This window comes from Lepisosteus oculatus, chromosome 18 (assembly GCF_040954835.1).
Source record: "Lepisosteus oculatus isolate fLepOcu1 chromosome 18, fLepOcu1.hap2, whole genome shotgun sequence".
NCBI lineage: Eukaryota > Metazoa > Chordata > Actinopteri > Semionotiformes > Lepisosteidae > Lepisosteus > Lepisosteus oculatus.
The window spans coordinates 15,013,019-15,027,016 of NC_090713.1; the positions used below are offsets into that span (position 1 = coordinate 15,013,019).

At 47.2% G+C, this 13,998-nt stretch overlaps 1 protein-coding gene across 1 annotated transcript in view; it reads right to left on the reverse strand.

Annotated features, from left to right (window-relative positions):
* Window positions 1-2,014: 2,014 nt before the first annotated feature.
* The window catches only part of LOC138223997 (latent-transforming growth factor beta-binding protein 3-like), a 44,273-nt gene continuing 32,289 nt past the window's right edge, over window positions 2,015-13,998 (reverse strand). The window contains exons 15-18 of the mRNA XM_069180184.1: window positions 5,645-5,806; window positions 4,667-4,756; window positions 3,817-3,948; window positions 2,015-2,871 (exon numbers count right to left, since the gene is read on the reverse strand). Coding sequence (XP_069036285.1) covers window positions 2,717-2,871; window positions 3,817-3,948; window positions 4,667-4,756; window positions 5,645-5,806 — 539 coding nt within the window. The 3' untranslated portion in view covers window positions 2,015-2,716. The remainder of the gene's footprint in view (window positions 2,872-3,816; window positions 3,949-4,666; window positions 4,757-5,644; window positions 5,807-13,998) is intronic.

A 13,998-nucleotide genomic window follows, 5' to 3' on the forward strand; every position in this document is an offset into this window, starting at 1 on the left:
CTGAAGGCACCCCGAGTCTCAAAGCTGATTCCTGGAGAGTGTGGTGTGTTCTGCTTTTATGCATGGATGCTCCAGCTACGGTGTTCAAGGGAACGTTTCCGCAGGTCTTTCCTCCCGGCGGCTGTCAGGGTGTATAACGCTGCCCTAGGACTGTTAGCCCCTCATCTGCTAATCTATGGACAGCATGGTGCTCCATTGTACTTTTTGGACTATCTAAATAAACCATATTTGCACATATTTTATTGTTTTTACAGTGACTATGATCATCATATTTTGCACACACCTATGGATTTATTTTTATTTATTTTATATGTTTTGTATAATTTTTCATCTATTCTGATGTCTGTTTTTGCTTGTCTTGGGCTAGACTGTTGTAACACATCAACTTCCCTTTGGGATGAATAAAGTCTTATCTATTTATCTTATGGTCCAAACTCAGTAAGTCAATCCATTAACCTCATTATGGACTTCATTGAACTAATAAAGGTTTTTTTTTCGTTTCTTAAGATCTTTCACAGTTGGTTAAAGTACACGTTGGTACACCTCCGAGCCTCGTTAGGAGCACTGTCATTATCCTGTTTGTTAAATAATTAGAGCAGGTCCTGACACCCCTATTCTAAGTGAAATGTTGATGCTCGTGTTGCCCATTGGAACTCCTGATTGTGTCTAGGATGTCTGCACTGCAGTGTAAAGAGCAGCTGCCCCAAAATGCCTTTTACAGCAATCCACTGCAGCGTGGTTTGAGAGGAGAGAAATAAGTATTACAAAGCTGACCTCAGACTGAAAGAAATTTATATTTTAAAAAAGCATGACACCTGTGCTCAACTGAGTAAATACTGCAACACATTTTTTTTCATGGATCAGTTATTGGAAATAAAAAAAAGGTTACAAAACCGACTGAAAATAAGTAATTCAGTGGTTTTCAAAACTATGCATATCTGTCGGAAAGTAAGAATCACAAAGTCCACATACTTCTGATGCCTCTGTGTGCATGAGGTCACAGTTCCCAAAGGGTGACTCTCGTTGTACCGAAGACAGGAAACAACGTGTTGAATTATCAAGCGCCCTGGCATTCTTTAAGTGCTAGTAAAGTATAATAAATCTCTTTTGGTTTTTGAGGGCTCTTGTCTCAGGTGAAATCGCACGTCTTGCCTTAAAGCCAGGTCTTCATCCCCGGTCCTGAAGAGTTTCGCCAATTCACTGCTTGGAATCCAGCGATGGTGAAAAACCATGTTCACTCGAACCAAGATCCTTTTAATAAGGTGACTTTTTTTTTAATAAAGCACTTAAAAGATCATTTGGCACCAAAAAACAAAAGTGAAGATACAGCATCCCTCCAGCTAGACTCGAGTTCCCTTTAATTAAACCGATGACCTGCTTCCTTGATTAAGTTACAAGTGTCGCCCAGTTGAGAGACGATAAAACAGGCAATTCAAGATGACTTAGTAGACCAACTGTCAGGACATCCTGTGACCCTCGTCCCGCGCCAGAATTCCTAAAAACTCGGAATTCTCTCTTTTACCTGGACCATCATCTCTGGAGTCGAGCTTCCAGTCCGATGATTTTTCCCAGGTAGTCAGGAAAGGGCAGCTCTTGTCTCAAAGCGAGACAGCGCTACGACCTGCCCGGACGAGAGCTGGGACGTTTGTTCGTTTTTACCTCTGAGCTCGCGGCGGCCAGGTTTTGAAGGAATCGGGCGATTTCAGTCCGTCAGTACTGGGGGAGGGGGGGGGGACGCCGCCGCCGGCGATCTGAAAAGTCGGTCCGAGCCCCCGGAGCTGCCCGGATCTTCCGAAACTTCCGATAGGGGCCCGGGATTTCAGAGTCTTTCGAGACAAGGCACCAAAGGGTAACGTCCGGCACACGAAGGAACAATCTTGGTCCTCGATGTTTAAAGGTCACAAGGGGAGGGGGGAACAAACTTATTCTACCAAGGGATCAGCAGCCCTTTTTATTGGGGGTCTTTGTTTCAGTCTCTGCACTGGTCTCGGAGGGGGGGGGGGGACTGTGTGTGTGTGGGGGTGCCCCCCTCTTTTATCAGCGTCTCTCAGCTCGAGCAGAAAGAGAAATCCGCCAATGGAAGCACTGAATGGAAAGCGAGAGTCCCGCTGCCTGGCGTTGGCGGACGTGGCCGGGAAATGGGTTTTATTCATGTTTTTGGTGTCTGTCGTACAAGACATCTGCACTGCGTCCAGATGGTTTTGCTTCACTCGTCCGGGCGACGATAGGAGAACAGCTCCTTAGGAAGAGGCCTCGAGTTCAGTCAGGATTGTGGGGACGCACGAGTCGACTCGCCCTGCTGACGGCTCCTTCCGGATGGGCAGCCAATCAGGACGCCGGGTGGCAGAGCCTTCTGGGAGTCGGCCATTTTAAATAAGATACCTGGGGCGGATGCTACAATATGTGTGCGGGCTTTTCTGCGTCTCTGCCCCGGTCCCACCCCCTCCCCGACACGACGACAGCCGGGAATCTGTGTCGCCCGTGAACTCTACCTCTCCCCTCCTCCTCGTCTCGGCAGGGCCCCAGAGGCACCCTGCCACAGGAATGCTGGGAAATGACTGGAAGCAGAAGGACAATGACCTGCTGGGAGACCCGTGAGCTGGACGAGCTTCGGGGAAGGGTGGGGGGAAGGCAGAGGGGAGTTGGGGAGAATGGAGACAGAGAGTGACGGGGGGGGGCGAGGGGGAGAGAGAGCGCAGGCGCCCAGCGGGGGGCGCTAGGGAGCCCGGCCGCGGCGCACGCAGACGTTGGGCTTGGCGGCGTGGCTGAAGCCCTGCTTGCACAGGCACTTGTAGGAGCCCGGGACGTTAACGCAGCGGCCGTTCTGGCAGGGGTAGGCCCGCGCGCTCAGCTCTGCACACTCGTCGATGTCTGGGGAGAGGAGAGAGAGGGGGGGGGGGGGGGACACGTGTCAGCAACTCCATTTGGCACCGCCACCTCCCGAGGAATTCTCTGCTCTTTCAAATGTGTGTCCCCACAACCCTAACTTTATCCTACAGAGACTCCACCGAACCCGTCCCGACAGTCACTGGGGAGGGGCCTGGTTTAGTAGCTTGAATACACACAACACAGCAAAAACAGACTGAGCAGGACTGTGAAGACCAGCACCATCGCTGGTGCAAAACAGCTACAGAAGGCAGAAACAAGCAGCGCAGAAGACAAGTACAATCACCGCCCGTCATCACCTTACACAGCGGAGATCATTTCGAACAACATGACACCTTCCATCCAGATCTATCGATTTAGACCACCTCGAATCAAGTGCAGTACAACTAGGTTATCTTTTATTCCCACAGCTATAAACCTGCTTTATTTGGGGAAAAAAAATCATTGCATATTTTATTTATATTTATATTTTATCTCCTAATGCATGTCTCTTATTAGGTAATGGGTTCATGTGGTGTTAAATGTATTGCGTGCTTTGTTGATTCTGCCTGCAAAGTAAATTTCGGTATCTGGGACAATAACAGGAAGGAAGCTCATTTTTGGTCCAAAATGAATCCAAAACTAAACAGCTGTTTGTGTTGGGAGAGCCTGGTGGGGGGGGGATGTCTAGCCCAGTTGCTCTCTCTGACCTCTGACCCCTGTTTCAGTGGAAGGTCTCTTAAGTGCTGGAGCACTGTTCTGCCATCACTACAGCCAAAAGAGAGGAGAGAGAGATGGATGATGGGAAAGGACGCAGCAAGAGGGGGAATGATGGGAAGGGAGGAAGGAGGAAGAGAGATGGATGATGGGAAAGGACGCAGAAAGAGGGGGAATGATGGGAAGGGAGGAAGGAGAGAGGAGTTTGGAGGTTGTGTTCTGTAGGGTACCTACCGATGCAGCGCATCCTGGTGTGGTCGAGCCTGAAGCCAGGGTTGCACTCACACATGGTGCCCAGGTAGGAGCGCACGCAACGCCCGTTGGCACAGCTGCACTCGTCCGAGTCCTCTTCCGAACTGTCTCCTTCTGGGAGAGATGGACAGTGAAGGAGGAGGAGACAGAGAAACAGGTGGTGGAGAGAGAGAAAGGGATGATGGGAAAGGGCACAAGGCGGGATGATGGGAAGGGAGAAAGGAGGGAGACGTATAGGAACAGAGAGGAGAGAGGGATGATGGGAAGGGGCATACCATGAGGCGGTATGATGGGAAGGGAGAAAGGAGGGAGACATATAGGAACAGAGAGGAAAGAGGGATGATGGGAAGGGGCACAGCACGAGGGTGGGATAATGGGAAGGGAGAAAGGGGCACGTGAGATGGAGCACGGGAGGGGTGGCAGGAAGACACAAGTAAATGAGAACGAGAGAGTTAGGGGGAGGGACAACATAGCAACATGCTACCTAGGTACAATTCTGACCCTGGTGTCCCGAACTCTCTCGTACCTTTAACAGTCAATGTCTTGACTTCATACGAAGTAAAAGACTATATGTATTAACTATACTATAATAAACTAAAATTTACTATACTATAATATATACTATATTAAAAAATAACTCTTTAACTGACTAGTCAGGTTGAAATAAAAACCAGAAGGCCCTGCAGGATCTGGACTGGAGAGCCCTGCTTTAGAGGGATTTAACTGGTCATTAACTTGATGAGACCCAGAATCCAGGAGCACCCAGGCCGTTCGCCTAGTTCTGTGCAGTAACCAAGCCCAGAGGCGTCTGGGGCCGACGGCGCCAGCTCACCGGGCTTGTAGTTGGAGAACGCAGCCAGGAACTCGCCTTCCCCGTCCGACTCGGTGTCCAGGTGCAGCTCGCACAGCCGGTTGAAGATAACTGGCCGGGACAGAAAGGGAGATGGTTGGCCCCCCTGTCCGCCTTGCAAACGATTCGTCCGGGCTTCGCGCATTCGTAGACACAGAAAGGCATGCTGGGAGGGAGGGGGCGCAAACCAGAAAACTGCGCCCCCGGATACACCAAGCAGCTTTCCGATCATGCGATGTATGCTGGGGACCACATTGACGATGGTGACCGGTCATGAATCCACGATTTGAACCGGCACTGATTTTGCAACACAGGGTAACAGTTCTAGCCTGCCTGTACGCATTTCTAACGAACAATACAACGGTAACAATTTAAAAATATATATTTTTTTTTTAAAATGGGAGCCGTAGTCCCAATTTCTCAGACCGGGTATTAGATCTCGGTGACAAAAATAAATCCACTGACGGTATCGAAAAATTTGACAACATTCCGAATTAGGCACAAAATACTTTTGGGAAAATGCTGGAGAGTCTCCGTGTTGTCGAGGGTTTGCACAAATTGTGACATGAAGCAGCCCTTCCTGCTCACTAGTCCCTGTGATGACTAATGCACTGAGATGTACGAGCGAATAAGTACAGGTTGTGCAGCAGACATTTCAGCGCAGAAATGTTCCGGCGTGATCCGCAGGCAGAGTTAACCAGTGAGTAGTATTTGCCAGTGAAACCGCCTGGGAGAGAAGAGCAGTATTTCTACTGGATTAGAAGAGCTGGATTCACAAGCCTGCTTGTTTAGTGTCACAGGGCCTAGGTTAGGTTACCCTCATCCTAACCCTAACCTTAGCCCTAGCCCTAGCAGCAGGGCAGGGAATTCTGATAGCTTGACTGCACCCTGGGTTGCTGGGGGAGTCTGCTGTACTTCTTGGAAACTCTACCATGGCGAAGGTGCAGCAGATGGGGGTACCTGAGTTGCGCTGGGGGCAGGTGCGGCACTCGGGACCCCAGCCCCGGCCGTAGTGGCAGCAGCACTCGGAGTAGGTGACCCGTAGGCGGTTCTGGGGCATGCTGCAGATCAGGTCCTCGTCCACCTGCAGGAAGCACACGTCCTTGTGGGCAGCAGTGCGGTCTGGTGGAGGAGGAGAGGGAGAGAGAGAGAAAGAGACACAGAGACGCCTTACAGGTCTGGGAGCGCCTTCCCAGAATGCCCTCGCTGCGGAAGAACGCTCGCGTCAAGAGCTACTGAATGTTCTGGGGGCGGCTTGTCAACTTGAACACCTGCTTAGCTTCACCGGCAGCCCCACTGGAGACTCAGCAGGTGTGAGCCTGGCCAGTACCTGGAAGGGAGACTCCTGGGAAAGCTGAGGCTGCTGCTGGAAGAGGTGTTAGTGGGGCCAGCAGGGTTCGCTCACCCTGCGGTCTGTGTGGGTCCTAATGCCCCAGTATAATGACGGGGACACTATATTGTAAAAAGGCGCCGTCCTTCGGATGAGACGTAAAACTGAGGTCCTGACTCTCTGTGGTCATTAAAAATCCCAGGGCGTTTCTCGAAAAGAGTAGGGGTGTTACCCCAGTGTCCTGGCCAAATTTCCCCCTGGCCTTTACCCATCATGGCCTAATAATAACCCCCCTCTCTGAACTGGCTCCATCACTCTGCTCTCCTCCCCACTGAGAGCTGGTGTGTGAGGAGTGGACTGGCGCCTCATCCAGGTGGGGCTGAGCACTGCTGGTGGTGGAGGGGGATCCCCATGACCTGTAAAGTGCTATATTGGTGTTGTTATTATTCAAAACGCGTCTCTGAGGAGCAGGCCAGGCCAGATGGCGTCACTGAATCCGTTCTCGAACCCTGCTTCCGTTCTCGACTGCTTCAGGATCAGCTCTGAAACAAGCCCCCCTCCCCTCCCAGATCCTGCTGCCCAGCCTTTGCTGACGGAGGCAGCTCTTGACCTTTGGATCGGTCCGGTACAGCGGCCAGGCTGGCGAGACGAGCCAAACAGGTCTGCTCTGGGGTGTCATCTCTGACCTGTTTGCGGCATATTCCTGAATTGACGAATCACCCAGAAGCCAGCAGGTGCGTGCGAGAAACCAAACAGGGCCAACGGGGCTCTTGTGCTCTGGTATGTTCTGTATTAATCAAGGGATTTCAAATCTCGTCGATGATTGCATCACTACGACCTTTAACACCTGACATTGATTCGTTTTAGCTAGATTTGTACGGCATACTGCCTTGGACTTTCTATAGGGACCTTCATTCGGATTTGAATCAAGTGTGTAGTATTGGTGTGCAAATCCACACGCATATACCTGTTTGATAAACCTGGTGACATTTTTAGCTGCTGCAACAGTACTTGCATACAGAAGATGTAGGAGAACAGCACTGTTCAGAAGCCGGAGAGAACACCCTGAGAGAGCAGGCAGGCATCTATTTAAATACCCGAATTACCTTCTGCACCCCTCCAAAGACTGCTGGAATGCACTGGAATTCAATAATGGTGGAGTGTGTGGAAGTGTTGTTGTGCTAGGCTTAAGGAATTGAAAAAAAATGCTTAAAAATCAGCCCTACATTCTCGTTTTCACGATGCAGATAAATGGTAGACATATTTCTAAATAGTAAACTGTCACATGGGAATTAGTGCTTACTGGCTCATCGCTTCTGGGTCCCGAGTTTGATTTGGGAGTGAGATACCTTCTGGGTGGAGTCTGCATGGTCTGTCCCATGTTCTTGTGAAGAGTGCATTTGTTCTTGCCCCTACTATTGGGATTCAATCCTGATCGCTCACAGCACAGCGCCCCTCCCTGGACAGGGGATAGCTCCTCCACCATGAGAGTTCTATATCTTCCACATGGCCTACATTGGAGGGGGGGGGGTGATGTGATGTCACTGCTAGATGTGATGTCACTGCTGGAACTGGCTCAGGCGCGCTGAGGCCCGTTACAGTCAAACGGGTTGCTTCCTCTTTCTCCCACCTTCCAAAGACCTGTCGTCTCTGAATTTATCCCTGTGTGCTTGTGTGTGGTACATCGGTATGGGGTATGGGGGTATCGGCCTGCCTTAAGCCCTAAGCATCCGGGACTTTCACCAGGAATGAGAGCATTTTTTGGGGGGGAACAGGCGAACCGACAATTTGGGGATCGGATCCTTATAGCCGACGAAATCCACACATTCCACTGGAACAACAGATCCTGAAGTCAACAGACTAGCCGCCCTATTCACCCAATGCTGACCTTTGTCTTCGCAAATACAGCAGCCTCACTCATGCAGTTTTAGAGCATGCAATAAGTATTCTTGGTTTTTGATACCGAAAACACTCACGGCCAAGTCAGATTGAAATGTAGAGGGGAGCTCTCTTTCCATGGTGTTAAACTATGAGGTTAAATGACATGCGCTAAGTTAGCCGTTCCCCCCAGTTCATGAAAACATAAAGAAGTTATAAATGAGAGACAGAGAGTTGGCCTGCCCAGCTCATCGAGTTGCTAGTGGATACAGTAAGCGACCTACTGACCTTCAATGTGAAGAGAATCACTGCTTTCCTTAATATACCCCAATCTAGGGTCTGATGTTTATTAAAGTAGTCTGGTCAATTCTTTCTTCCAACAAGCACTCTACTGCGTCTGTCCATTTGGACTTTGCCCCTGAGCCCTACATAGGCTCAGAAGTCCTGCAGGCCAGGCCTGTTCCAACCCATAGGGGATCCCTGGTGCTCATCATCACCTCTGCCTGTGGTGTAATAGTTCTTTAGATCGACTTATCTGACCTCTTCCCACCTCTTTGCTGCTATTTTCAGTTAACAGTACCCAGAAAGGGAGGGTATGGAGGTGCAGTGGCAGGTGTTACTGCCTTACAGCACTGGGGCCCTGGGTTCAGGTCTGGACTCGGGGTGCTATCTGTGTGGAGTTTGCATGTCCCCCGGTTTTCTCTAGGTGCTCCAGTTTCCTCCCACGGTCCAAAGACGTACCGGTCGATGTAACTGGCTTCTGGGAAAACGGGCCCTGGTGTGAGTGTGTGTGTGCCCTGTGATGGACTGGTGTCCATCCAAGGGGTATCCAGCCTTGTGCCCACTGCTTTCTGGGATAGACTCCGGCCCCCGCGTGATCCTGAATTGGATGGAGCAGTTAGAATATGTATGCATGGTTACAAGAACCCCACTGATGAACACACTCCCGTTTTGTATTATTCCTAGTCTTGCTACTGACAGCTACTGTGTATTTAACTTGAAGCCTGCCTGCAGGATTGTCACCTCTCCTTCACATCGAACGGTACTGCTCAGACTCCTAACAGGAGCTCCGTAACGAGACTTTCTGTGTGCACATTTCATTACCATGTAAATCCCTAAGATACCAGCACATGTGACCAGATGTTTTTTTAACATCTTTAATTATAGATCTATATATATATAGAACCTATAAATATATATTTTCAGGTCAACAGTAAACTGGTCACTTCATCTTTTGCTAGAAATGTACAAAAAAGATTTAACAGTTTTACAAACTGTAATAACAACTCTCTGCTGAGATACAAAGGGTCATAATATTGTTAAGAAGCACCTCCAGGGTGTTTTAATTTTATGAGATTAATGGATGTTAAGGAGCTGATGATGTGGTCTTATTACAGTATCTCAGCTTTGAACGAGAGGAGTAAAATGTTCCTCTTTAACTCACATCTTTTTTGGGGGGAACTGAACTTGGCCATTGAGCACAAGCGCTAAAACCATTCCAGAAAATCAATTTAAGTGGAGGAGATGAGAGATGAATCACTTTGGGTGGGTATTAACCGACTAGAATCAGTAATGTCACAATGCTGAAGGTAAGCCGAGATGATATTAGGGGTTTTCTAGAAGCAGAATGGTGTACCCAACATGAATATTTGGAGTACACTGTCTACACAAAATACAAACTTATAATTCAGTCAACAGAGCATTTTTGTGACTACCCTGTACATTCAACTAATATACAGCCTCTTCATAAGTCCACCAGATACAAACATCAGAGCAGTATATATTCTATACTGTAGTATTGCCTAATATAGTGTTTTTATAAAGTCTAAAATATGGAATACAGACTACCGGACAACACTTTCGATCAGGGATTTCAAATGGAATTTACAACTACTATGAGAGAACAGTCCTGTCAGGACCACATTCCCCAGAACCCTCTGGGAAATGCAGTCCTGACAGGCCTACTTATAAGGAGCGCTAACTTATATATATATCCTGAAGCATTAACGGTGAGACCGTGATGAAATATTAACTAGGTTCTGCTGTCGACTGGAATGAATAACATCATCATGATCCTGACCACAGCCTGAATCATGACAGTCCTAACTCAAAACATCTAGTTATGCAACATTGTTTATAACTTTGCATTACATCATTAACAACATTATTTTAGACATGAATACATGCTATAATATACAACAGTATCCTATGTTATTACTTTTTATAGTAATTTATATTATGCAATATCATATTCCTATTATATTACATTGCGGCGCCCTTTCGTACTGAATACAAACTTTGAACCGTTTTTTTAACCTGAATGGTTCAGCCACCTCCAGATGCAGGAGAACAAGGCGCTTCAACGGAAAGCAGCGTAGCAGCATCAAGCGCCTGGCAGGAGGGGGATCATTAAAAGCTGTTAAATGGATTAAGCCGCAGGGCACTGATCCCAGCTGCGCCCGCGCGTGCAGAATTGCCAGGCAGGAATAGCAGATCCAGGCTCTCTCAGCTTTCCTGCCCAGGAAGATCACAAGCGGGCGAGCCGATCACAGAGCGGGAGATCAGGTGCGAGAGAGAGAGAGACAGAGACAGAGACATGAGGACTCGAAGGAAGAGAAGGTCCTTCCCCACTTTCCATCCCTTTAAGAAGGACGAGGAAGAGGAGGGAGTTAGACTGGCTAAAGGTGAAAGGGCAAAGGTCAAGGGGCAGTGCAGTGCCTAGGGGGTGGACTGCTACAGTATTGTAACAGACATGGATGGTGTAAAATAATTTTGCCAAAAAAGTTAAGACAATATCAGAAAACCCCTTGGTTTTAATTCCCCAAAGAGTATATAAAGATATTCATGGGGGATTGCAGATATCGCAGTCATGTTTTCATAAGCCCAGAGATACTGTAGAGTACAGGGTTCTGAATTCCCTTTCAGTGAATCATATGCAGTTTTATGACCAAAGGCTTTTGAATAAGAACTTACCTTCTTTTACCTCTCCTTCTAACTTCAGATATTTACGTGACCCAAGTTTAGTTTTTACAGGTCCTAACCTTTAGTATTTGTAATAAACGCTTTGAAGTTCCTGAGAAATCAAAAGTATAAGGCTTGCGATACACTAGAGGTTAAATATGCGATGGTATAGATTCTGTGAAAACACTGAAGTACAGCATTGCAAATATTAAAGTCAATGCTATAATAGGCTGTATAATATATAATATTAGGTGAGTTTGCTGATTTTCTCTCATTCTTATCCCTTAAATTTAAAAGGATCCTTATTCTAGGGGACTTTAATATACACATTGATTCAACCTCTTCCAGTCTGGCTAAAGACTTCCTTTCTCTTTTGGGATGCTTTGACCTTGCTCAGTTTGCTTGTACCCCTACACATAACAAAGGACACACCTTAGATCTAATTATTGCAAATGACTCCTTTGTCTCCCACTGCTCTGCCCTTGATCTAGGCCTCTCTGACCACTTAGCCATTCTCTTCAATCTGGAATTACCTGTTTCTAACACTTCCCCCTCACGCTCTGTAAATTTCCGCAACTGGCGATCAATTGATCACCCAAGGTTTGCAAATTCTGTTCTGTCCTCCTTATCCTGTTTCTCTTCCTCTGACCCTCTAGAGGACAAAATACAGTTACTTGACAATGCTCTTTTATCTACCCTCGACACCTTTGCTCCTTTAAAAACTCGAACCATCTCCTTCTCTCGCCCTGCCCCCTGGTACAATGACCATCTGCGTTCCATGAAGGCAGCCTCTCGCAAACTTGAGCGTAGGTGGCGTCTTTCCGGCCTCAATGTACATTATCAGGCCTGGAGAGATTACTTATCTGATTATAAGGTTACTATAGAGTCTGCTAGATCCACCTACTTCTCTCACATCATTGAAAACCACCAAAACAATCCCTGACATCTTTTCTCCACCATCAACAGACTGCTCAAGCCAAACTGCCCCACCACATTACCTGCCTCATCACAACTTTGCAACACATTTTTAGATTTCTTTAGTTCTAAGATTGACAACATCCGGCATCACATTCTCTCCACTACGGATATAATTTCCACACCTCCTCCCTCCTCATCCAACTTCTCTGGTTCCCGTCTCTCCAGCTTCTCTCTTCTTGACTCAGCATCCCTAAACAAACTAGTTACGCGCATGAAACCCACCACATCTATTTTAGATCCCATTCCCACCACTTTATTCCAGTCCTGTTTCTCTTCTCTCTGTCCCATTGTCCTCAATATAATACACGAATCCTTGAGAACCGGCATTGTACCAACGGTCCTCAAAACTGCTGCTATTACCCCAGTGCCAAAGAAGCCTAACATGGCTCTCGACAATCTTAACAACTTTCGCCCCATCTCCAACTTACCCTTTCTCTCTAAAATTCTAGAACGTGCTGTCACACTTCAGTTACATAACCACCTCATGACAAACAACCTTTTCGAACCCCTCCAATCTGGCTTCCGTCAACTTCACAGCACAGAAACCGCCCTAGTCAAAGTCACTAACGATCTCCTAATAGCTTCTGATTCTGGTTCTCTTTCCATACTCGTCCTTCTTGATCTCAGTGCTGCCTTTGACACTGTTGACCATAACATCTTGCTTTCTCGTCTCGAGACTGTGTTTGGAGTCTCTGACACTGCCCTCAAATGGTTCAAGTCTTACCTCACTGATCGCTGTCACTTTGTCTCTCTCAATGGGTACAGGTCTGAAATCGGTCTTGTCAAGTCTGGTGTCCCCCAGGGCTCAATACTGGGCCCCTTGCTCTTCAGCATTTACATGTTCCCACTTGGTCAGCTTTTAAGATCACATGGCCTCAGCTTTCATTTTTATGCTGACGATACTCAAATATACATCCATACCAAACCCGACACTGACGTGGCTGTCTCTATTCTATCTAACTGCATCTCTGACATAAAAATTTGGATGACTCAAAACTTCCTTCATCTTAACTGTGACAAGACTGAGGTCATGCTTATTGGTACCCCCCATCAACTTCGTAAAGCCAGTCCTGTAACCCTGTCTGTAGATGGCTCTGTACTAGAGCTTCAATCAAAATTGAAAAACCTTGGGGTTATATTCGATTCTGGCTTAACATTCGACCCACATGTACAGCATACTGTCAAAACATCTTTTTTTCACCTTAGAAATATCGCAAGACTACGCCCTATGCTATCATTAACTGTGGCTGAAAAGCTGATCAACATATTTGTATTCTCCCGAATTGACTACTGCAATGCTCTGCTCCCTGGTGTATCTAAATCTACTCTGAACAAGCTGCAGTATGTCCAAAATTCAGCAGCCAGAATCCTGACCAGGTCTAGTACAAGTGTTCACATTACTCCTATCCTCGAGTCCTTGCACTGGCTTCCGGTCAAATTCCGCGTAGACTTTAAAATCCTCATGCTCACCTACAAGGCTTTACATGGCTTGGCACCTCAATACCTGTCTGAACTTTTATCGCCCTACTCCCCACCTCGCAACCTCCGCTCTTCAAATTCTGCTCTCCTTACTGTCCCCCAAGCCCGTCTACATTGTATGGGCGACAGGGCCTTCTCCTGCTATGCCCCCAAGCTCTGGAACTCTTTGCCCAAGGATATTAGAGAGTCACCTTCTCTAAACTCCTTCAAATCCAGACTCAAAACCTTCTTCTTCAGAAAAGCCTTTACTTAACTGGTTCCATTCTTCACCCCTCTTCTCTTCTTAATACCATCTTCCACGGTCTCCTCTATTGTTATTGTTGTATTGTTGTAATTATAATTGTGTCCTGTCTTGTGAAATTTTCTTATTTATTGTTTAGTCTTCTTATTTATTGTTATTGTCATCCTGTAAAGCGCTTTGAGAAGCCACCTTTAAAGGCGCTATATAAAATAAAGTTTATTATTATTATTATTATTATAATGTGCTACAGTGTCTGCTGACCCTCGTCATGTCTATCAAAGCAGGTGAATATCAATATCAATATTGATTTTGATACGGCAACACCAAGACACCCTCTCCTTTAGGGCTTTCATGTCAGCTGGAGGACGGACACCCAGAATTCCAGATTATGGGGGCTGACATCCCTTTGTTCCCAGTTGCATGGGAGATCTCGTGTTCCAGTCGGAA